General features: G+C 34.8%; 2 protein-coding genes across 4 annotated transcripts in view; one reads left to right on the top strand and one right to left on the bottom strand.

Moving 5' to 3' along the window:
• LOC141528094 (chitin synthase chs-2) overlaps nucleotides 1-17,958 on the top strand; it is a 60,247-nt gene extending 42,289 nt beyond the window's left edge. For all 3 annotated transcript variants that reach the window (XM_074243954.1, XM_074243955.1, XM_074243956.1), the window contains 4 exons: nucleotides 13,861-14,362; nucleotides 14,428-14,595; nucleotides 15,092-15,326; nucleotides 17,616-17,958. In XM_074243954.1, coding sequence (XP_074100055.1) covers nucleotides 13,861-14,362; nucleotides 14,428-14,595; nucleotides 15,092-15,326; nucleotides 17,616-17,839 — 1,129 coding nt within the window. In that variant the 3' untranslated portion in view covers nucleotides 17,840-17,958. The remainder of the gene's footprint in view (nucleotides 1-13,860; nucleotides 14,363-14,427; nucleotides 14,596-15,091; nucleotides 15,327-17,615) is intronic.
• Nucleotides 17,959-23,175: 5,217 nt separating this feature from the next.
• LOC141528097 (uncharacterized) lies at nucleotides 23,176-23,783 on the bottom strand. Its single transcript, XM_074243958.1, has one exon. It carries the CDS (start codon nucleotides 23,597-23,599, stop codon nucleotides 23,222-23,224), a length of 378 nt encoding a protein of 125 aa, XP_074100059.1. The 5' UTR covers nucleotides 23,600-23,783; the 3' UTR covers nucleotides 23,176-23,221.
• Nucleotides 23,784-24,510: the final 727 nt, after the last annotated feature.

The following is a 24,510-nucleotide window of genomic DNA, read 5'->3' as shown; positions in this document are numbered from 1 at the left end:
AAATTATATAATTACATACAAAACTTCAGGGTTTACATAATCAAAGGCTTTGAAAAAATCAAAAAGGATAAAAGTTGTTTAAATCATTCGCATTGAAATGGCTTGATGGTGAAGAATTATTGAGTTTGATCATTCCAGTACGTTTAAGAGTCGGACACAAATTTGTTTTATGAAAATTATTTTCATGAATTTGCTTGAAATAGCTATCTCAAGCAGATATTAATTCTTCTTATAATTCTTTTCGTCTGGTTTTAAAACGGAGTAAATAAATTCTTGTCACCAGTGCGTCGTGCCTTTTTATATAAAGTGTCTCGTTGTTTATATTTTAACCTCAGTTCCTTTGTTAGCCATGGACTGCTCGGAGTCCGTTCTTAATTTTCTTTCTTTAAAGAGTGTAAAAAGATCTATGGACGATGTAACAGCATCAATCAAGGAAAAGATTAAACAATTAGGATCTAGGTCTGTTGTGTTCAAATTTGACTGAATTAATTTTTGTTAAGTTGAGAGTGCTTGATGACCACAATGTTTGAAGTCATGGAACTTAACTGTTTCACTATATTTGCTTTTATAGTCAAGTTTGTATTTGAAAAATGAGTAATCATGACCACCTATAAAAAGCATATCAGACTTAAAATAGTTTATCCACTCATCACCACTATCAACGATTATAATATTCAGCTATCAATCAACTGCCAAAGTGTGAAATGTAGATCTATATGGTATACAGTACAGACCAGACTCCATGAGAAAAGATTTAAGATGATTTATAGGGTGATCAGTTTTCAGAAGATTGCAGTTTAGATCACGCATTGTGATAAAATTTTTGTAGAACGGATAATATTTGGCAAATTGGACAAAGAAGCTGTCTAATAGTTGACCCTGCTATCTCCTGTGAATAGCTGAAAACGATATATACATGCCAGTAGATGAGGTGACATCAATGAGCACAAATTCCGGATGATTGATATTATGAGCTTCGGATGAGAATAGTAGCTTGGATTGTAAAGACTTGTGTATAAGGCAGGCAATACCTCCATCTCTAATATACTAACCGTTTGAACTTACTAAACCATGATCTTGACGATGGATGACATAGTCCTTAAAAGTAACATGATTATTAGGTGTGAGTCATGTTTTTACTATGGTTACAGTCACTACTACAGTGATAATATAAGGCTTTGACTCATTTACTCCAGTGGAGGCTTTGACTGATATGAGGCTTTGACTGATACGAGGCTTTGACTAATATGAGGCTTTGACTCATTTACGTACCAGTGCTGCGGCGAACAATTATCGATATCCGGCGACTTATCGATTCAGGGTATATTTACCCTGTTACAATTTTTTAAAAAAGAATTACAAAAAAAAATTTCTTAATTGTTTATAGTTGTTTTTTTCTTTCATTAACCATTTAAATTGTTTATTAAGAAATCATTTTTTTTAATCATAATTCACAATTCTCAATATACTTGTGAAAGAATTTTTTTTTAATTTGAATTTTCATTGTTTATTTTATAAAGAATTTGCTCAAAACAAATTTTCACTTTCATTTTTTTTTTCGTAGCTTTAGAGAATTACAAATACAGTCATGTGCATCAGAATGACAAAAAAGAATTTTTCTCTATTTTTTATTGAATGTTAAAATACTTTACCCCATTAAAGTTGAAGCGGTCAACTATTTTATCAACTTATAAATTGTTATAACTTCTAAACTACTGATGATACGGTCACTGACATTCAAGACGATCTTTTAAACAATTGATTGATTTATAGAATAAATTTTCTATATGCTCGATATCTATTATGGTTCGATTATTATAAACATTTCTTTAAAAAAAATTAGGAAAACGGTTGACCCTGAAGGCCATCCCTGCAACTTCCCACTACTTTCGTAATTAAGCGCTCGAAATTGCACTTATTATGTTTTTGAGCTCTTCGAACTCAAAAATCTAATTTTCGTGTAGTTTTGAGCTCTCCGAGCTCAAAAGTTTGATAGGAGTTTAATAAATCACTATTTTTTTAATTTTCAAATCGCAGTAACTTTTGAATGAATGAATCGATTTTCACGCAGTTATCAACATTCGACGCAGTTTTTCAAGTTCTATGATATGCTTTCAAACACAAATTGATTAGACAGGAAATTTTGGTGCAATCCGAAAAAAACACTTTTTGTCGATTTTTTTCGTCAACGATAACTCACGAACGAATCAACCGATTTTGACCGGCTTGGTGGCGATCGACGTGATTTTTTGATGTTAAGAGCTGATTAGTTTTTAAAATTGATCAGTCAAGCCGTTTAAAAGTTTTTAAAAAAATGTCGGAGTTATGTTAAAAAAACACTTGTTTCCAAATATTTTATCGAAGATATCTTTCGAAACAATCAACCGATTTCCCCGTTTTTGGCGGCGATCGACGCGATTCTTTAAGCTCTAAAATTATTCTACATCATCAAAAACGATCCGAGAAGAAATGACGAAGTTATGTCAAAAAAACATTTTTTTCGATTTTCTTTCGTTCACGATATCTCTCGAATGAATGAACCAATTTTGACCGGATTAGCGGCGATCGGTATGGTTTTTCAAGCTTAAGGGCGGATTAGTTTTTAAAGTTGATCGATAAAGCCAATTAAAAGATATTCCAAAAAAATCACTTTCAAAAATGATTTTTTTCTTATTTTTTTTTAGATTTTTCAAGATTTCCTAAAATCTATCGGTCCGAATCGGTTCAAATTCTCAGGAAATCTAAGTTTGAGGGAACTCTTTAGAACTCCGTTTAGTTCGCTCCGATCGGTTCAGTCGTTCAATAGTTATAAGCGAGTCACATAGTCACATAGTCACACACACACACACACACACACACACACACACACACACACACACACACACACACACACACACACACACACACACACACACACACACACACACACACACACACACACACACACACACACACACACACACACACACACACACACACACACACACACACACACACACACACACACACACACACACACACACACACACACACACACACACACACACACACACACACACACACACACACACACACACACACACACACACACACACACACACACACACACACACACACACACACACACACACACACACACACACACACAGTGATAACATCGCCGGGGTAGTCAGGGAAGCTTCCTGTGACCTTCAAACGTCGAAATCTGATGAAAAATGTATTACTTGACTCTTTAAATGATTATATCTTTTAAACTATTGAAGTTACGGCTTTTATGATTCATGACAATTTTATAGAGTAATTGTTTGACTACTCAATAATAATTGATTTATATCTTTAATTCTATTTGCTCATGAGTTTTTTTTATTTATTAAAATTATTACCCAGTTAAGGTTATATTTTCTGGCTAAAACGACAGAGAAAAAAATAATTTTTAAAACGAAATAAAGACAAATTAAAATTTTTAATATTTCCATGCAGTTTAAAGTAATTGTAATTACATAACTATAAACGACATATTTGAGACTAATTTGGAAATAAAGAATTTCGAAGAAATACATAAGTAAGATTTTTCAGAGGTATTTATTATGAACAAAGAAATAAATTGACTTTGATGCATGTAAATGTTTAAAATTTAAGGATATATCCATTTCACATGTATCTATTGTTTATAATCTCATTCAACTCATTAAAAGAAATAGAGCGAAAAATTTATACTTCAATCACCTAGATGTAACTATGTTAGTATCAGTATCAATTTCGTATAGTACACCATGTATGTTGTTCAATTGCTCTGTATCCTTTTAATTGTTGATATTTTCAAAGATATTTATTTAGTAGTTTAGTAGTTTACTAGAGTAGATGCTAAGTCATTGATAGTTAATCGTTGAGTAAATCCTAGTAAGTCGCATTTATGTGCGCTATTTTTTACAATTACATTACAAAGGTTCAACATTTTATAAACAGGGGAGGTCTGTGCCAGAACTGACTTGGCTATAGGCGAGTAAAACAAATCAGTTGTTCTTAAATTACACTATGGTACCAATATTGGTACTTGTTTCAATAATCTTGGACTGTCTACTAGACCTGTAAGAAACTTTATTACAAAAAATATAGACGAGCAAATTCTTCTCTCTTAGAGAGTCAACACACCAGCATTATTGCATAGCTGTATATAGTTGGTAACTAACGCAGAGTATGCACCAGTAATTTTAAATGATAGATATTTGAGAAATTTTCTTTGGATTTTCTCAATTTGAAGTATATGTTTTTTATATGTTGGGGACCATACTGTGGAAGCGTATTCCAATTCAGGACGTACAAGAGCGATGTACAAAGTCTTAATAGCTTTAATGCTCTTAAAGTTCTTTGTATATTTTATAATAAAATCAAGTGTTCTTAGAGCCGTACTAATGATTTAATTAAAATAATCTTGAAATGTCAGCCGAGAGTCAAATAATACACCAAGGTCCTTCCACACTGTGACTGCATTGAGCTTAATACCATTCAACTTATTTTCATACAAAACGGGTGATTTAGTTCTAGTAATTGTCATTACTTGACACTTATTGTCATTAATTGAGAGTTGATTGTCCCTACACCAGAGTGCTAGGACATTTAAATTTATCTGCAAGAATTGACAATCTGTCTGCGATTTAATTTGCATGGAAAACTTACCATTATCTGCAAAGCGCTTAAAGAAGCATGAGATATGTTCAGGTAACGGGTTGATGAATATATGGAATAGTAATGGTCCTAGATTGGAACCTTGTGGTACACCTGAGGTAAATACAAACTCCAAAGAGTAGTATTCATTAAACAAGACCAAATTCTTCATGTCTATAAGATAAGAAGATAACAAGCTCAAAAGTTGCTCAGGAATACCAATATCTTTAAGTCTCTCGATCGTGAAATGTATATTAACTCTATCAAACGCTTTGACGAAGTCATTCGTTATCATATCAATCTGTCTATTGTTTGATACAACATCATAAACGCATTGTGTGAAAGATAGCAAATTCGTGAGTGTAGACCTTTGTTTAAAGAATCCATGTTGCACATCTGATATTTCTGTTTTAAAATAAGGCAAGTTTATCGTATATTGCCATTTTAAATACTTTTGTAAATACCGAGATGGTCGATATTGGACGATAGTTAGTTACGAGAGCATTGTCACCGGACTTAAAAATTGGGCATACTTTATTCAGTTTCCATTTCTCTGGAAATGTACCAAATCTTAGGCAGCTATTAAATATAATTTTAAGAGGTTTTGCAAAGCACCCACCACATGACCTAACTATTGAACACGGTATGCCATCAATTCCTGTTGAGATCTAATTGGTTCATATTCCTATTCATTATGTCAGAAGTATTTTTATCATTGGTTAGATAAACGTTGCTAAAATGACGACCAAAAGCAGTGACAATAGTTTCAGGATTTGAGTAAATTTCGTCATTGATTATGAAGCTTGCCGGGAATTGATTATTTTTTTTTGTGTTTTATAAACTTCCAGAAACTTTTTGGATCTTCTGTCAGTCGGGACTCTATTTTCACTTGATACTCGCTGTAAGCCAACCTTATTCTTGTTTTTATCAAGGCTTTAAGCCCATTGTATTGTTCACGTAGATAAATATTATGATTTTTACGATATTTTATCCTGATTTTTCCCTTGAGTTTACAATCATATATTATATCACTCGTGATCCACGGTGGATATGAGGTACTACGATAGGAGTGAAGTTTACACGCAGGAATAGCTCTGCATATTGCGACATCAATTAATTCATAGAATTTGATACACGTAGTTACACGAGACTTCCATGTGTAGCTTCGACCAATCTAGTTGATCAAGCTCCTACATAAGGGATGCCTTCTTCAGACAATGAAAGTTAAATTTACATACCGGTTTTTTACTGGTTTCTTTTGTACGCGCAGACAATACTTACATAAAAATTAATAAAGCGGGATGATATGGATCGATCTTAATAATTGGGTCGGTACAAAGCTCAACGAAGTAGTCGTCAGATTCAAAGACTAAATCTAGTAAACGATTATTCCAATTGAGAATTGTTACGTCCAAATCAATAACTTGCATTTAAACAAATACGTGAGCAGTATTTATTTTTTCTTGACAATAAATTTTATCTGCGTTGTGTATTCTCTTAAATTATTCCGAAATCTTAACTAAAATCTTAACATAAATGCCATGTATATGGAAGTGACAAATTACCTCGTCTAACCTATCCGATTGCCCCCCAAATTTGGTAAATCGCGGTAGTTCGAGGAATGACGTGAAGACTCTACCGTGCAAGCGTACAAGTTCGTAGCGTCTCCATAGAAGACGGATACGAAGCTACACGCGCAATCGGGAGCCGAACACAAGTTACTTATGGCGACCACGTGACGACCACTGAGCAGATCTGCCATATATCTATAATCTATACCTAGCGATCAATGTTCGAAATTTAAAAAAAACCCTTTATGATAACGAACCCGTATAATTTTAAAATTTACCTAGAAACATTTTACTATCATAAAACTAAACATAAATACTCCTAAACAAATAGAAACAAAAAAAAACACATTAAAAATAAGTTACCTAAATGCATTTTTCTTGGAGACGTTAACATAATGAACAACCCAAGAAAAACGCATTGGATTTTTTTTATCTTAATTCTCTAGGGTAATTAAATATCCATAAAGAGTCCCAAACAAATAGAACTAAGTGCCTACAACTCTTTGGAGTTTTAAAGTAATTTGTCAGCCTAACAGATGTACTTTTAAGATAACTAAAATTTTTCTTTATCAATTACGACAAACAAAATTTTATTACAGCACGACAGCTATTTAAAAATAATATTTGAAACTTAACGAAAATTAACCATAGAAAGAACATTAACATTCTATAAATAAATTATTTCTTTTATCAAAATAACTTATACTGATTTCAAAAATCAAATCAATTCTGAATTAAATGAGATGATACCAATAGAAAATTGTAACTTCGAAATATTAATCAAATTATCAATTTAAATTTACATCTGAATTATTTAAATAAGAATAAACAACCACGTGTTTATTAAAATCAATGGTTCGTAATAATTTTATTCAATAGGAAAATATTTTAATTGTAATGTTATAAATACATAAATTTATCATAGGAAATAGGATGGAAATTATTAACATAATTCTTAAATATTTAAATAATAAAATTGTAAAACTTAGATTATGAATGAAGCGAACTAACTATTAAGCGAATTAAACAATTAGCGATATTACTAATGTTAATAAATTTAAATAATTTTTTATAAACTAGAAGGACAAAATGTACATGCCAGCGTATGTGTGAGTGCGCACGCACATAGGCTAGTATCTTGGGCGGGACCCAGTCGCTTTCCCTATGGAAAATGCAATGGGGCAGGGAACGGACCCCGGGAAACTGTTTCCTGATTGGACACAGTTTCCCCCCCCCAAAAAAAAAAAAAAACCCAAAGTCCGAACTCGAACCATCGATAAAAGGGGCCTTGTTCACAAAAACGTTGGTAATTTTTCCTGTTCAGTCCCAGAAGCTACAAGTGTCCACACACTTTCCTGTATCAAGTGTCCACACACTTTCCTATAACAAGTGTCCTCACACTTTTATTATCCACGTTAGTCCTCACTAACTTCTAGTGTCCACACACTTCCTTATTATCCACGTTAATTCACACTAACCAGTTCACGAATATCCTGATACTTCCAATTTTCGATTAATAATTTTTCATTAGTGAATTTAAATTAAGTTTGTATTGTAAAGTTTAGAATCAGTGAAATTAATAAGTTGCAAATCAGGTACCATAAATCATACTGTATCATATTTTTGTTAAGATTTCCAACCATAAGAATTCTTGTAAATTTGTTTGTGTTTATAATTTTTCTTCGCATTTGTAATTTTAAACATTCAATATAATCATAATTAAAATATACACAAATTCTCATTCATTCAATCACAAAAATCCAGTATTTAACACGTTCCCGGTCTATAGGCTGAAAAGCTTGGGCCGAAAATAATTTAATTTATTTAGTCCAAATTTGGACGTAACAGAATATTATTGAGTTGCTGGAGATCCAGATAAGATGCAAAGGATACTAAAAAGTCTGATTTGTTAGACTTCAGATGAAAAGATTAGAGGGACTAAGTCACGTTTCAGAATAAACAAAAATATTATACTCTATAAACGCTGTGTTACAATATACCGTGTTAAGTTTTGATTTTAAACCTCGAACATTTTGATAGTACAACAAAAAATGTTTAATTGTACTATTTAAGATTGTGTGTTTGTCCCTGTTGTATTCTGCTGTTTCTAAAGACGCTTGGTGATGATCGGCATTCCACGCCTCATCACTATCGTGAGATTTATTCTTCTTTAATTTCTTATTTAATTCTTCTTCGGCTGTGTGACGTTTAAACTCGGCTTCTACTTCCTTCTGTGCTGCTCGTTGACGAATAGTGTGATCTTTTGAAATCGCTATTTTGGACAGTCCTTGCGGAAGAGATTTTTTGCGTTTGTGATCCACAATGCGCTGTATTAAAATGTCATTGTCATGAGAGTGTCGAAGTTGTAATTTTATAGGTCTAGGAACCGTAAAAGCAGGTGAGTATTTACTTAGGTGATGGTGATCCACGTGCGCAATGTTGAGTTCTAATGCATTTATTACTGTTGCTATTTGATCAGAGTCAAACTGCTTTCTGACTTCAGTGTTTAGGTCATGTGATTCCTGAAGACCAAAGATATAAGCTCATCTTGATGTTATACTTAATTTAGTTAAGTTAAGAGAAAGATAAATTAATTTAAATAATCCTAACTAGAGATAAAGTTACAGAATTTCTAAATATAGTCTATAGCTATATTTATAACTCTATCACATTAAATTATATTTTATTATAACTATATTTATATAGCCCACACGAATTTTTTCTGCCCTCGGGCCGGAAAGTGGCAATTTTCTGGCCGCTGCGCTAAACGAAGTTACCACATTCCGGCTACGTTGAGCAGAAAAATAGTATACACACCTTGGCCAGTAAAAAAAAAAAGCCTCAGACCACATGTTTGTCAACCTCGGCTTCGCCTCGACCAACAATTACATGTGATCTGAGACTTTTCTTATTTTACTGGCCTAGGTATGTAATATACTATTTACATATTTTATACATGACATAGGAATGAGAAATATCGTACATATATAATATATGAAGAAATCGTGTGCGTACTCAAATGAAAGGTCTCGATGAGCGTAATATTAGGATGAGCTTATAACTTGAAAATTATCAAATACTAAGAAATGACGTTGTATTTTATCGACTGATGATATTGTTAACGATATAAGCTCATCCGAGAGTTACACTTATCGAGACCTTTTATTTGAATATCCACACGAATTTCTTATATATTTTATATATTTCAAAAATATGACAAATATCATAGGTATAAAATATATGCAAAAAATCGTATGTATAGTCAAATGAAAGATCTCGATGAGCTTATTTCTTAAAAAATGTCAATAATTGAGAAATTACGTTGTAATTTGTCCACTGATGATATTTTTAACTACGTAAGCATATATTGATGTTACACTTATCGAAACTCTTCATTTGAACACCCATACGAATCTTTTATCTATTATACGTATTTTACAAGTATAAGAAATATCATATGGGGTAGATGTACCGTTTTGAGACACCTTAGCACGGTTTTTGGACAGTTAACATTTGAATTAATCTATATAAAATTATAATGTTATAACTACATTTTTGTTGAATTTTAAAAAATTTACATTAAAATAAATCGAGTTTGTAATAGTTTATTAATATAAATTCATTTTTATCGTTAATTTGAACAATAAATGGCCATAAACGGTACTTCTACCCTACATAAAATCTTTTATTAAAAAGCTTATGCAACGTTTTCATTACTGTCGCTTTTCATTGCTATATTTCCACTCCTTCAATATCTGATCCATCGTGTCGTAGATCTCATTTAAAAAAAATTGAATTTTCCTATAGGAATGTCAAAATGGCGGGGTACTCCGGGGTGAGGATGTCGAAATATATCAAGAGATATTTATCACAAATAATAAGCATGATTATCAAATAATTACACAGGTCCACAAAAAAATGGTCTGTGCTGGGTGTTCGACAAAGGTTTTTTGACGTATTTTTTACCGCTGAATACAAATCTGAAGTCAAAATTAGAGGTCTGTACGGTGAACAGCTCAGCCGCGATGAATTCGCCCCTGGGGGACTCCTAAAGTAATGAGCCGCACTTGACAACCGCTCGTTCCCGCAGTTTTTAGCCTACCAGAAAATTCAACGCTTTGAATTTTCTGACGCTTTCGCAAACTGAGTTACTCTGACGTCACTAACACGCCAGATGTATTAAATTTTTCTATTGGTTATCGGTGTTGACATCGATAGAACGGATTTTCTGATTGGTCGATCGCTCCGCTGACATGCGCAGTTAGCCTTCTTCCGAAGCTGACGAAAAGAAGACGCATTATTATTATTATTATCTTTCGCATCCACGCTTTAAGTAGTCGTATCGCCATTATTATAATTGAATTTCGCTTGTGTTATAAAAGTCCGCTTCCGTTTTATTAATTACCAAACCGCTTTGATAAATTGTGCTTAATTTATTTTGAGTCTGTTTCAGATAATTTATTTTATGTGTGCAATAATTCGGCGCCTTTTTCAGTGCCAATTTTGTGACTACCAAGTGCCAACCGGCTTCGATTTTTTAATCACGCTGTGTTTAACTTATCCACTTATTTAACAATAATCCGCTAACTTATTAATTAAATATTAAGATGAAGATCTCGAAAGCCAAATTTTTTTGACGTAGTGATTTTTGCGATCTCTATTGTCAAACAATCACAAATAGCATGGATACTTCGTGATTCCAGATTGTTGTCCCAGGATCATGGACAAAATCTTCAAATCACTACATACTTGCCATTTCTGTTTTTCATAAAACGTCGTCGGACACACTGCGGCATTATTCTCATATTATAGCGCTGTCCTTCAAAACAGCACGCCTTCGCTGGATTCGATACCACAAAATGTTGCCTAGCGAATCATTCTACACATCCTGTTAAAGGGCAGTTGTCATCGTAGACCTAACACTCCGTAGTAGCAGGTTTTTGCCGTTAAATGTACTGATTCAATGTCCTAACGTTTTATTTTATATCAAAGTCGAAATTCATTTGATACAAGACTTCAATAAGACACAATAAGTGGTAAATAACCATATTTGCGAATCACTGATGGATACTGCAGAGAGAAACAAAACAGAAACTGCAATTTGATCATAACATACTGAAAATCCTATTAGATCATGGAATTTATCGATTTTCTTTTATTTTTCTCCGTTTTTTGCAGTTTGACCCTAAATTTCGACTTCAGATTCGTATTCAGCAATAAAAAATATGTCGGAAAATCTTTTTCGAATACTCAGCTAGTTCATCAATAGAATCTTTGTCGAACAACCAGCTAGTTTGCCAACAGAAAACGACTGTTTGAATTGTTCGGATTATTTAAACTATTCGAATTATTTGAACTATTCAAATTATCCGAACTATTCGAATTTCGAATCGAATAGCACTATTCGATTCGATTCAATTTGAATACTATTCGCACACTCCTACTTTTGAGTCAATTATTTTACGATGATTTTAAATAATAAAACGGTGTGCCATGTATTCGTGTGCTACTAATATAATATTTGAATCATCACCATACCGAATATCGGTGTAGGGTTTATTTTATCAATACTATATATACTATAGCAAGTAAACAGTTCGTATAAGCTCGGAGCTTACGCAAATATCGCTGTGTTACCAAAAAAATATTTTGGTGCGGCTGAAACGTCGCATTAGTGCATATCTTATACAAATATTGTTACAGCTTATCGAACTTTGTTAAAACGTCTGCTAAAACTTATTAATTTCAAGCTTACACTTTTTTTAAGTGAAAAATTGAATTTTTTCAAATTTCAAAAAAAATTCTCCACTGGCTAGATTTGATTTATCGGGCTCAAATTTTCGGGACCTTCTTATTTTTATGTGATTTCGAGGAAAAACTTAGTATCCAAGTCGCCGTTTTTATTTATGAATTTTCAATAACTCCAATCCACGATCTTTTATTGTTTACTTTAGTTTTTGCTGTGATAAAATTTACGAAATTATAGTCACGAACAGAGGAACGTCAACGCATATTTTTTGTTTATTTTTCTTAGTTAAACTATATTTGTATATTCGTATATTCACCCTAGCGGTTTTGATGACCCGGTGAAAACTCCGATGAGCCACGGAGTTTCTGTGGAGTACATTCCTTTATAGAGTTATCTCGGGATATCGATGGAGTTTAGGCAGTGTTTTAGTGGAGGAAAAACGAAGTATCGTGTGCAGCTGTGACCGAAGATTCCGATTGCGTATTGTCAGGGTATCTGTGGAGTATTGCAATTGTTCTAACGGAGTATTCACGAAATATTGTCGTTGTTCGCACGGAGTGTGCGGAGTATTCACGGAATATTGCTGGTGTTTTCATTAAGTATTTTTCATTAAGTTTTCTTGATTATTTCTTGATTTATTAAAAAAAAAAAAAAGAACACCGGCAAAACTCCTCAAATTCTCTGTAAGAACACCGATAGTATTCCGTGAGGAAACCGGCAGTACTCCGTGGATACGCCATCACAACATCAGTAATACTTCGTGAATACTTAACCTAGCAAATTCAGTTATACTCAAAATAGAAGCCAAAGTATCCGCTGAATTAGAGTATATTTTCAGTAATTTTTCGGTAACATTTAAAAAAAAAATACCCAAATCATACCCAAACAAAGCATACATTTAACCGGTGAGGTTAGCCGAGTGGTCTAAGGCGCATGGTCTATAGAGCACTCGGACTGGCTCACCGGTCAGGCGTGGGTTCGAATCCCAAGCTGGTCTTAGAAACCATCCTTGTAAAAATTTTTCGGACTTTTCTCTGAAAAACTCTAAAAAAGACTTATCTTAAGTTCTAAAAGACTTTGTTTATCATTATCAGTAATTAAACAAAAAAAAAATCGATATTGAAGATTGAATTGTAACGGTTTCTTGGAAATTTGGTTATATTTCCAAGCATTTGTTCGATGAAGTTGTTTTTTTCTATCCACTTTCGTTTTTTCTTGATGATGACACAATTATGTATAAATTTTTATAATAACACCAAACAAGTAGTTAAGGATAAAATGTGCTTCTATAAAATATACACAAATCGATTGGAAAATGATATAATTAAGTTAAAAAACAGCAGCGTCGGAAGTATACGCCAGACCATACATGAGTATGTTAGTCGACATCGCAGCTGACGGGCTTAACAGTAAATGACATTTCATTATTAGCGCCATTTGTGATCTTCGTTTACAGCTAAATAGAATTCTTTTTCGATATAATTTGGGGATAAAAAGTTCACGAACGTACCCAACACTTACGGTAATTTCGGTATGATTTGGAAGATATTTATAGAACATACCCAAATGTTACCAAATGAATACTATATCCAAAAAATACCCAAAATTTCGGTATGATTGAATTCGCTAGGGGGCCGCCAAAACGCCGAATATACTCCGGGAAAACAATCTTAATACTCTATGAAAACTGCAACACAACACCGTCACAATTTCCTGTCGCTTCTGCATACAAAACTCTGTATTTCGCCCCGCTAAAACACCGTGTAAATTCCATCTGTATTCCGAGTTTCAGCGGAGTTCACTCGGAGAAGGCGCCTAAACCGCTTGGGCAGGTATAACCGTTTATTATAAACGTCAATTTAAATTAAATTACAGAAACTTAGTTGATAAAGAAGTGCAAATAAACATACCTTCCAAAGATGTATATTATAAAAATTTTATTGATGTACATGAAGAACAGTCACCAAAAAAAGGAGAATTTAATCAAGATATAGATTCTCAACCTTTTAATTTACCAACTCCTATCGATGACGATGCTAACGAAATAAAATTAGGAAATTTTCTTGTCAGTCCTCCGTGGGTTCAAGATCCAGACATTCAAAAAGGACGAGTTGAATTTTTATCTCATGAAGAAGAAATTTTTTGGAATCGCTTAATCAAAAAATATCTTTACCCTCTAGATGAAGATAAAAAACAATTACAGAAGACAGCTGATGCATTAAAAAATTTACGCAATGAATTTCTTTTCAAATTTTTCATGTTAAATGCATTATTTGTATTAACAGTTTTTTTAATGCAGCTGAATAAAGATACGCTGCATCTCCAATGGCCTTTGGGACTTTCATATAATATTACATATCGGAGTGAAACAATTGAGGTAATTAAAAAAAAAAGAAAAAAACAATTTGATTATTTTTCATGATCTCTTCTTTTAATACACAGGTTCATTTTGAAAAAAATTACTTACAACTGGAACCAATTGGTTGTCTATTTATAATTGGATTTGTTTTAATTCTCTTTATTCAGTTTATTGCAATGTTATTTCATAGATATAATACATTTCTTCATCTTTTATCTAATACAAGTATTAACTTAAACTGTTTTTTAAGAGTAAGTACCTCAAAAATTATAATTTTAATCCATTTATACATTTAGATAAAAATAAAACATTTCTATTAAGCAATTTTGAACGATGTTGGAATTAAATTTTACGATTAGAAATTAACAAATGCTGGAAACTAATAATTTTCAAGTGTATCAAAGGATTTTTGACTAAACATTATATATTTTTTAGCTTTCTGTTATTGTATACGAGGCCGATTTATGCACTAACATAGATCTAATTAAAATTTGAGGAGTTGTTGAAGAAAAACGTATATTTATCGATAAACAACAATTTTTGCTACTAAAAATAAAACTAATTAAAAAATTATTATTTGCATAAGACAGTAAATGATTGAAAATCGCGACTGGCATTCGAATAAATAATTAAAAATTAACATTATTTTCATTTTGTTAAATTATTTGAAATTTGTATTGATGTTTATTTTTTTGCACTAGGATAACAATTTTATCGAGTATTCTAATTAAAAATTAACATTTTTAGTCAAAAAATTCATCTACAGACAAATTATTAGAATTTCATGTGAAAGATATGGTCAAAGTTCTACAGCAGTTGGCAGAAGATAACGCTGTCTCCAATGTTGCTGTACTTCAATCGAATGATAGATCACCTAAAAAGCGTAAAACGGTACACACACTTCTGCAGAATCATGAGGGACAATTCAAATTACCAACAGATTTAGAAACCATTTTTCGAAAAAATTTGCAAGAATCTGCGAGTAAGTAATTTAATTTTATCCATTATTAGTTTAATCTTATGATATATTGCATATGAGTAATGAAACAATATATTCTTAATCTTGATGTTGACTGCCATATCTAAGTGAAAAATTAAGGTAGCACTTTTGCGAGATAAAGAGTAGAAGTACCGTTTGTGGCTATTATAGCATTTTTGACAATATTGTTCAAAATATTGCATAAATGATTTTATAAATGTAAAATTTTATCAATTCAGTTCCTAAGAATGTTAAAGTTCAAAATTTTAAGGAATGTTATTTTAACATTAGAATTTTAGAGACATTAACTCAAAGTTTGAATACTCAAGAAAAAATCAGTACCATGACCATGATCTTGCATGGTCAAGTATGAATTAAGCATAATCATGTATGGTTAAACATGAATCGTGCACAATAATGTAAGATCGTGAAACTTCACACCCAATTGTAATCATGCATGATTGAGCATGATTTATGCACAGTAGGGTGATCCTTAAAAAGGGTATTTTTGAATTTCTTACTCTCAGGGGCTTAAATGCCCCCACATTGACAAAAAAAAACTTCCCGCAAAATTTGAGCTCTTAATGCTAACTTATATAATTGTCCGCGTTCCAAACTAAGTTTCTTATGGAAATAACATGAGAAAAATTTTATTTTTTCTTTAGAATTTTATAACTCATCAACAAATGGATCAAAAGTAAAGAATAGCGGAAATTTTATTATAAATTTAACGCTCTACAAAAAAGGTCTCATAATTTTTTTTTTAATATATTGGCTTAAAAGTTATCCAAGCTCAAAGTTCAATTTTTATATAACTTTTAATATTAGGGTCATTCCGTGTCAAATCGACCCCTTTAGATTGGGATAAATTTTGATCAGAAGTTGTCTTTTATCATAAAATGAAGTTCTGCCAAAGGTAAAAAAAATTTTTTTTTCAAAAGATATGCAAGTTAAAAATTTCGCAATTTTTCCAGTTTTTCAATTTTGTTTCTATAATATCTCGAACGCTATTGTAGAGAGTAGAATGGCTTTTCTTTGTTTGAGAGGGGACACAGAGCTATATTGAAGAAAAAAAATATTTTGGAAGAAAATCTTGAAAAATACCAAATTTGTCAAATTTTGAATTTTTGAAAATTGTCAAAAATGACGGTTAATTTTTAATACCTGTTTGAGTTATTTGGCATTAAAAACATTTATTTAAAGCTCGGTGATTTCGTATGAAATGACTTATGTACATTGTTGTTGTTTCTTTTAACGCGAATTGTTAATAATATTATTCTTACAACGGAAATCATCAAAATGTAGAATATTGAACATAGGAGCAGATGAAAACTATTTTGTTACAAGGCGGATTTCCTTAGAGATTAATGTTCATTCTCTACTTCCCGAGAGTACAGCGTTTCATCGATGCTGAATCTCAAATAATGTTTTGAAGGATAAGGATTGTGCAAGAATACTTTCAAGCTTGACAGATGGTAGCGTCAAATTCTACCTATAGGTCTTGTTGCAGATATTCGTGACAGATTCAAATTGCAAGCATCCACTGTTAGTTTCTGGTGGAAGAAATGCGTCAAAAATCTACTAAGTATTGTACTATAAGCAAGTTATACAAAATCCATAAGATAGTTTCTTGTAATACGATCTTGTGCAAGGCACACACGTAGATGGAGACGCTTGAAACTAAGAGTTTTGCACAACGCTTTGCAACAGAAATCATGCTCATTTACGTATTTCTTGTGTAGATTATCAAAACTGGTACTTCTATCCTAATTTATGTTATTGCTCCGTCTGTGATTCCATTTTTATTAACTATCACTACCTAAGTCTTACCAATGATAACGTCTGCATATCTCACTGATTGATTGACTAATTACAAGTCAATACATTTTTATAATTACCACCAGTGATTTTTCTGTATTGAATATAATTATTCGTTATCCTTTTAATTCAGAAAACATGGAAATTCTTCAGCTTCTTAGTCGTCTCATCATACAAATTTTATTGCAAGTTTTGAAGGCTTGCAGCATGCAGCTTTTTTTTTTTTTTTTTTTTTTTTTTTTAAATCGAAAATGCTTTTCATCCCTGCTCAATAAAAGTTTAAAAATATATATATATATATATATATATATATATATATATATATATATATATATATATATATATTTATAATGGTTTTCCTCTTATTCATATAATTCTCATAAGATTTTTACAATAATCGTTGGTGGTAAAAATTTCTGATCGTTTTAATAGTGTATCATTCACTAATAAATATGAAATCAATTAATTTTGCAGATGATTCCCGCTTTACATCTACCAGAATGTCATCGAGAATAATTCAAGCTTTTGAACAAAAAAGAACTTCGATGATCGTAAAACAACAAAAATCGCTCTATGATAAAAGAAGTTTAGACGAAATATATCAAAGTGTGGATAGCTCACCCGAAAATAATAATTTTGACTCTACTTCTAATAATAATGGAAGAGGTTATGGAAATACGGGTTTTGAGTTGGAATGATGACTTTTAATAAATGCTTAGATAGATGTAGATTAAATTGATTAAATGTAGATTAAATGTAGATGGCCTCATAATCGGTATTTGTACATCAAAGATAATAAATGACGACAATACACTAACTAATAGTATCATTACTTTCGGTGTTAAATATTTTATCGTATGTCCCAACAAATGGAAACGGATGGAAACAGATTTGACTTTCTATCCATATTAGTATTAGTTAATAAAAAATTTTTCGATACCAATGGAAACACTGTGACATTTTTAACAATCTTCAAATATGAATTTTCTCAGCCCTCTCTCAACCGTCCCTACTCCTTCCACTAGTCCCTTTCCCTACTTCCCCTGTCCTTTCTCCCACCATCTGGGTTACATTACTATCGGAAAAAAACAATAAAAGACCATTATCGTTTACTCTGAGAAAGATTTCTACACACATCGTAACGTTTTTTTACTCGTTCAGATTTGGCCCCTTAATTATTTAATGAACTAAACAAAACTGACTCTAAAATTATAACAAAAGGGCGCCACCAGGATTTTTAATCACGGTTCCTGGAACCGGTCCAGAGCTGAGGATTCTTAATCTAGGGTAGAGAGAGTGGAGGAAGGTGCTGTTGAATAAAAATTTGTCCAATTTAACAGTAATAACCGGTATTTATTTAACAACAATTGAAATAACAACTCGTGCATTTACACGTACACTATTCACTCGTACACTCACTTAATACTATCCTTATTACTACCGGAGGATTTCGGGCTAAAACCGGCGACTCCGACTTAGTGCTAGCCTTCTACTCGGCAAACCATCAACAAGCAGAAAACGTCGCACCAAGATTTGATTACCCTACTCAGCAAACCATCAACAAGTAGAGGTCGTCAAAAAAAGGTTCCTAATCCCACAATACCCTCATATGGAGCGTCTATATTGTGGTTTCTAACTACGTCGCGCTGTCCACTGGACCCTCACGCTCTAGGTTTTGGATCACTCGATTCCTCTGCTTGGCAAATCATCAACAAGCAGAGTATCGCACACACGTTACCCACACTAATATTTTTCACACATAACCCACGCATCACACACACACACGGACTCTTCTTTATTTTTTATTTTCGATTTTGTAAAATTATCTTAACATTACAAGGTCAATTTTACTAAATTAATTCAGTCATTAGATCTCAACTAATATCTTACACAATTTCCTCTATTAATAATTTACTACCAAAATTTTCAAACTTAATATCGACGCCTAAACTTATTTCCAAAATTTACACGAGTTAATACTCATCGCGTTAATTGAATCCCAAGAATTTATTTTATAAAATTTTACTAAGCCATTCCGGACGTGATTCACAATGACAATTAGTTTTACATAGAATTTGATCGGAACAATGGTATTAATTCTTACTTATTATAATCTTCCCGGGCCCCTTTTTCAATATCACGTTCAACCACGTGGAATTTTCGACTAGATACTTAACTCACAATGCTTTATCTCGACGTAAAATAAATTCCAAAAATCCTCCACGGGTACTTCCAATTTAACTTCGCTGAAATTTCTAAATACTTAATTTTCCGGTAGATAAAATATTTTTAGACAAATAATATAGTTAATTTTCAATACAATTAATAAATGATAATTCGATTGCCTTAAATTTTACTAACGTCCAGTTGTCAATTTTATAGTTTTACTGCGTAATAAAATTCATAAGGAATTTACTCGCTCAAAATTGGATTCCGTTGTTCGTTACTCCTGCAAGTTTTGACCTCGGGTACCGAATATTTTGTCGTGTCGACTGGAACCATCCCGATGTTCAGAATTTAATTACTAATCTTTTTGAATAAAAACCAATCTAAGATGTTAACAATTATTAACCAGCTGCATTAATTAATCTTTCACGACTTGCCATCCCAAGAGGTCTAGAACATTCCTCGGGTATAAAACCCCCAGGAAGAATGCTCAAAATGTTAACGAATCAAATTAATTTAATTAATTAATTATTATTAAGCTAAATATTATAAGACAATTGAATTACCCTAATTTAGTCAATATTTGAGATATAGTGAACTTACTGAGCCGGGTATAAACCCCAAGGCTCAACGAAGAGACAAAATTTCCGTACCTTGATAATTTTTGAAACCGAGAACTCTGGTATAGAGTTAAGCTTCCTCCTTGGTTGGTCAGCAGACGATGTCACTCTTTCGTAAACTTCACTACTTCTGTCGACACCCTTCGTGGCTTGTCTATATAAAGACCCCAAAAATATCCCTTCCCACTTAATACTAGTCGGGTCCCGAAGACCGAGGCGCGCCAATGCTACGTCGAATTATGTCCACGTGTGATCGGTTTTGCCGATCAAGGGTAAATTACCCTGTTACAACATAATTGATTTATCCTCCCCATAGACACGGAGAAATAGTCCTATACATGGCTTTTTCACTTAATCCACCGACATTTGACTTGTAAAAATCAATTTTTTGGTGTCCACTGGAAGTTAAAGTAGAAAACTTGTGGAAATCATAGAGTTCCTTCTGCAGAAGATTTTCAGTCCTATGGGGTCCGATGGGATCGATCGATCGATTATGGGTCTGGAATTCTTTTTTAGAGTAAACTCTATAACTTACATGAGTTTTTAGGTAGATTTCTTTAGAAATCTATCTATTGCATTTGTCCTTAAGGTGAAATTTTCACCTGCCTTTGCTATCATATGTTATAATTAGTCAAGTAGGTTCTAAAAATACCATTGGTTAAAAAATTTATATATATATATATATATATATATATATATATATATATATATATATATGTGTGTGTGTGTGTGTGTGTGTGTATTTTCCAAAGAGGTACGAAAAAAGATCTTCAAAAGACACCGCTATCGTTAAGTTCACCGCCCATCTTACGGCAGATATCGATGGTCGGTAGTGTGGAGATTTTTACCCACTAAAAAAAACATTCCTCTTCCCCTCTCCTCATAGATGGTACGGGGAGGACTGGATTGGAACCGCGTTAGCATTAATTCAATCCAGTCCGTGTTGCGTCTCACGACGACAACTCCTGGCTACTGGTCCCTTTCTGCGATTTTTGCTTTCAGAAGGCGCCGCGCGTAAACTCCAACAGCTGACCAGTTTTCCTCTTTTTCGATCATATAAGTCACCAAGCTGGAGGGGGAGAGCCTGGTGCCTATGATCTCTTCGGTGCTGCTTCTGTAGTCCTTCCACCGAGGACACTCGAAGAATGTGTGTTCGGCGTTGTCAATTTTGTTCAGGCAATAATTGCATGTCGGTTTGTCCTGTAGTTTCATCCTGAAGAGATAGTCATTGAATTGGCCATGGCCTGTCAAGAGCTAGGTCAGAAAAAAATTCCGTGTCCCCGTGTTGTCGAGAGAGCCAGTAGAGAGAGCCAGAGAACCAGACATTTATGTCCGAAATAAGGCACGCCGTCCATCTGCCCGTCTCCCCTGACGTCAATCTGTCTTGCCACTCCTGTTGCGTTTCCTTTTTTATTCTCGTCTTTGTTTCCTTGAAGTTGTCGCCATTTCTTTTAGCGTCATAGAGCATGGCTCTTTCAAACGCTAATAAGTCGATAGGCGTAGCTCCCGCAATGACCAGTACTGCCGCGTCAGAGACGGTGAAGTATGCGCAGGTAATCCTGAGAGCGCCTCGACGGTGACCCGCTGCCATCTTACGCCGGTAGGTCTTTTGCTCTAGAATATCCGCCCATATCTCAGCTCCGTAGAGTAATACTGAGTGGACTGTTTCCAAGAGGACCCTTCTCTTCTTGGTCCGTGGTCCTGTTGTATTCGTCATAATCCTTGATAAACTGGATACCGTCATGTTGGCCCTGGTGCATGCATTGTCGAGGTGTTCTCGGAAAGAGAGCTTCTCGTCAATTACCACTCCCAGATAGCGCAATGCTCGTGTAGATGTCAATGTTGTTTCGCCCGTGTCGACGACAAAAGGTTTTGGGAACCACTTTTGTCGGGTCAGGACGACCATCTCAATTTTTTGCTTGGTGAGTTTCAGGTGGTGTTTCTTAAGTCAATTTTCCACGGTATCAATGGTTTCTCGAACAAGTACTTCCGCCTCCTCGGCACTGTCCACTACAATTGTAGCTGCTACGTCGTCTGAAAAGCCCGTGAGTTCAACCTGCTTTGGTAGCGGAATTCTCAGAAGCTCATCGTAGTCAGCATTCCATAAATCGGCCCCCATAACTGAGCCTTGAGGAATGCCAGCAGATACGTCGTGTTCCTGTGGGCCTTCCGTCGTTTCCACAATCAGCCTCTCATCGAGGTAGTCATCGATTATTGTCAAATTTTCTGGTTTCACTTTAAACTTGTGCTCCAGGGCATCTAGAATATCCTCCCAATTCGCGCTATTGAAGGTATTTTTAACGTCAAACGTGAGAAGAAGGCACACCTGGCGAGCTTTGAGGCTACCAGTCCATGCTTCCCGTACCGTCTCTGTGACTTTTTGAATCGCGCCGATTGTCGATCGACTTTTTCGAAAGCCATATTGGTTGGTGGCAAGTCCTCCAACTCGATCAATATCATTGCGAAGTCTGCTTTGTATAAGCTTTTCAAGTAGTTTTCCGGCAATGTCTAGCATGCAAAGTGGTCTAAACGACGATGGCATTATAAGGGTTCCCTTCCCTTTGTCTAACAGGACCAATCTCTGCCGCTTCCAGACCGTAGGAAACGTGCCGGTTGCCAAACACGCATTGTAAGCACTCAGGAGTATGTGCGGGTATTCCAGGGCTACAATCTTGATCACCTAGGCTGAGATGCTATCAGGGCCTGGTGCTTTCCCAATCTTGATGGTTTTTGCTGCGTCTTGCAGTTCTTTGATTGTAAAGGGTGTTGTTTCGCCAGTTTTTACATATCGTCTCTTTTCTCGCGATGGGAGGTCAGGAAACACCTCTGCCACGATGCTGTTCATTGAGGCAGGAGACTTCGGTCCTTCTGGAGAAGCCTTCCCAAGTCGTTTAGTGACAATTTGGTATGCTTTACCCCAGAGGTCATTGTTGAGGTCGTTGCAAATCTCTTTCCACAACTCCGCTTTACTTGCTTTGATGGTTTTATTCAAAGTCTTCTTGACCTGTTTGTACTCCATCGAGTATATGTCTTGGTCAGGGGAACGTTTTGCTGCTCTCGTTGCTCTCCTACGTAGTCCATAGCATTTTTTCCGAACATCTGCTATGTCTTGAGTCCACCAATATACTGGCCTATAGGAGCCTCGCCTCTTCATCCGTGGCATGGAGACATCGCATGAGGCGGCGATCAGTCCCATCACTCTTGACACTAAATTTGTCGTTTCATTACGGCTATTCGGAGTCGGGCTGTCCTGAAAAGTAGGCGAACTTCGTGTCAGAGAAGTTCGCAGCTTCTCTAAATCGAGCTTCCTGACATTCCACTTCCGCGGTTGATAATCGTGTCGTGTCGTGAAGCAGTTTGAATGCTGAATGTCACATACTGATGGTCGCTGCCACTATATTCTTCGGATACGGTCCAGCCTTCAATCATGTTCGCAATCTTCGGAGTCGCCAACGTAATGTCGAGTATAGATTCCCAGCATCCGGGTCTTCTAAAGGTGGTATTACTTCCGGTGTTCAGCACTATGAGGTCCGTCCTTGCTGCGAAGTCCGCTACTTCGTCTCCTCTGGTGTCGGAGCGTTCAGCGCCCCATTCAGCTGATTTTGCGTTGAAATCACCAGCTACGATGACTTCCCCATCAAACTTGCCGATAGTATCATCTATGTTTGCCATTTTCTATCGAAACACACTAATCCCTTCGTTGGGTGAAAGGTAGACGCTTACAAAGTAGGTCTTGGGGGTTTTGATCCAGACGAAGCCTTCTCCGCCTCCGCTGTCGTTCACGGTGACCTTTTTTGAGTTTATGATCCAGATTGCTGCTGTGCCAGATTTATCTGTGAACCATGTATTACCCTGAATATTTAAATATTGCTCGCAGATATGGCAGATGTCGATCATGTCTTCAAAGATACGATGGCGCAGAAGATTTTGCGCTAAGGCGCACCTATTCAGGTTACCCTGTAATAAGCGCATCATTTTTGTTCTTTCGTGGCTGCGGCAAGTGCGGTGCGAAATGCCTTACACGCTCCGGAACCGGCTATATGACCTAAGCCATCCTGAGCGTCTTTGTCTGCCGTACAAAGGAAGCACTTTGGCTTTTCTACGCAGTTTGTAGATTTGTGGTTATCTCCGCCACATTTATAGCAGCATTTGCTTCTGTCAGGGCCCGTACAATTCTCTGTTCGGTAACCGAACCCTAGGCATTTAAAGCATCGGGTTACTTTCGCAATTGGGCGTATGCGGCAGTTAACCCAGCCAATCTTTATACGGGCCTTGTTGAGGACTTTAGTCGCATTGGTTTCGTCGATCTCGCAGAAGGCTGCCCGATTACCTCGTGGTGTGGGTTTTGTCAAATTCACCCGTTTGATCTCTAGGCTGTCTTTGAATTCACGTTTAAGTGCTTCGCGGACTTCGCTCTCGGTAGAGATTTCATCCAAGTCGAGGATCTCAATCGTTGTTGTTGGTGTTAGCGTTTTGACCGTGCCGATGTTTGCAGTGGCTGACCTTACGGCATCGGTGAAAGCCTTGCTGTCCTCGGTCTTTCGAGCCATTTCAAGGAGAACGCCTCCGTGCCTCGTCCTTTT

Source organism: Cotesia typhae, unplaced genomic scaffold (genome assembly GCF_013202065.1).
Source record: "Cotesia typhae breed Kobodo isofemale line unplaced genomic scaffold, CoteBio_Ctyphae contig_42, whole genome shotgun sequence".
Lineage (NCBI taxonomy): Eukaryota > Metazoa > Arthropoda > Insecta > Hymenoptera > Braconidae > Cotesia > Cotesia typhae.
Note: the sequence above shows the minus strand (reverse complement) of the source record. Positions and strands in the feature narration are given on the sequence as shown.

What these genes read in the sequence shown, in the direction of transcription:
- LOC141528097 (XM_074243958.1), bottom strand. Translation starts at nt 23,599, where the DNA reads ATGGCAAACATAGATGATACTATCGGCAAGTTTGATGGGGAAGTCATC.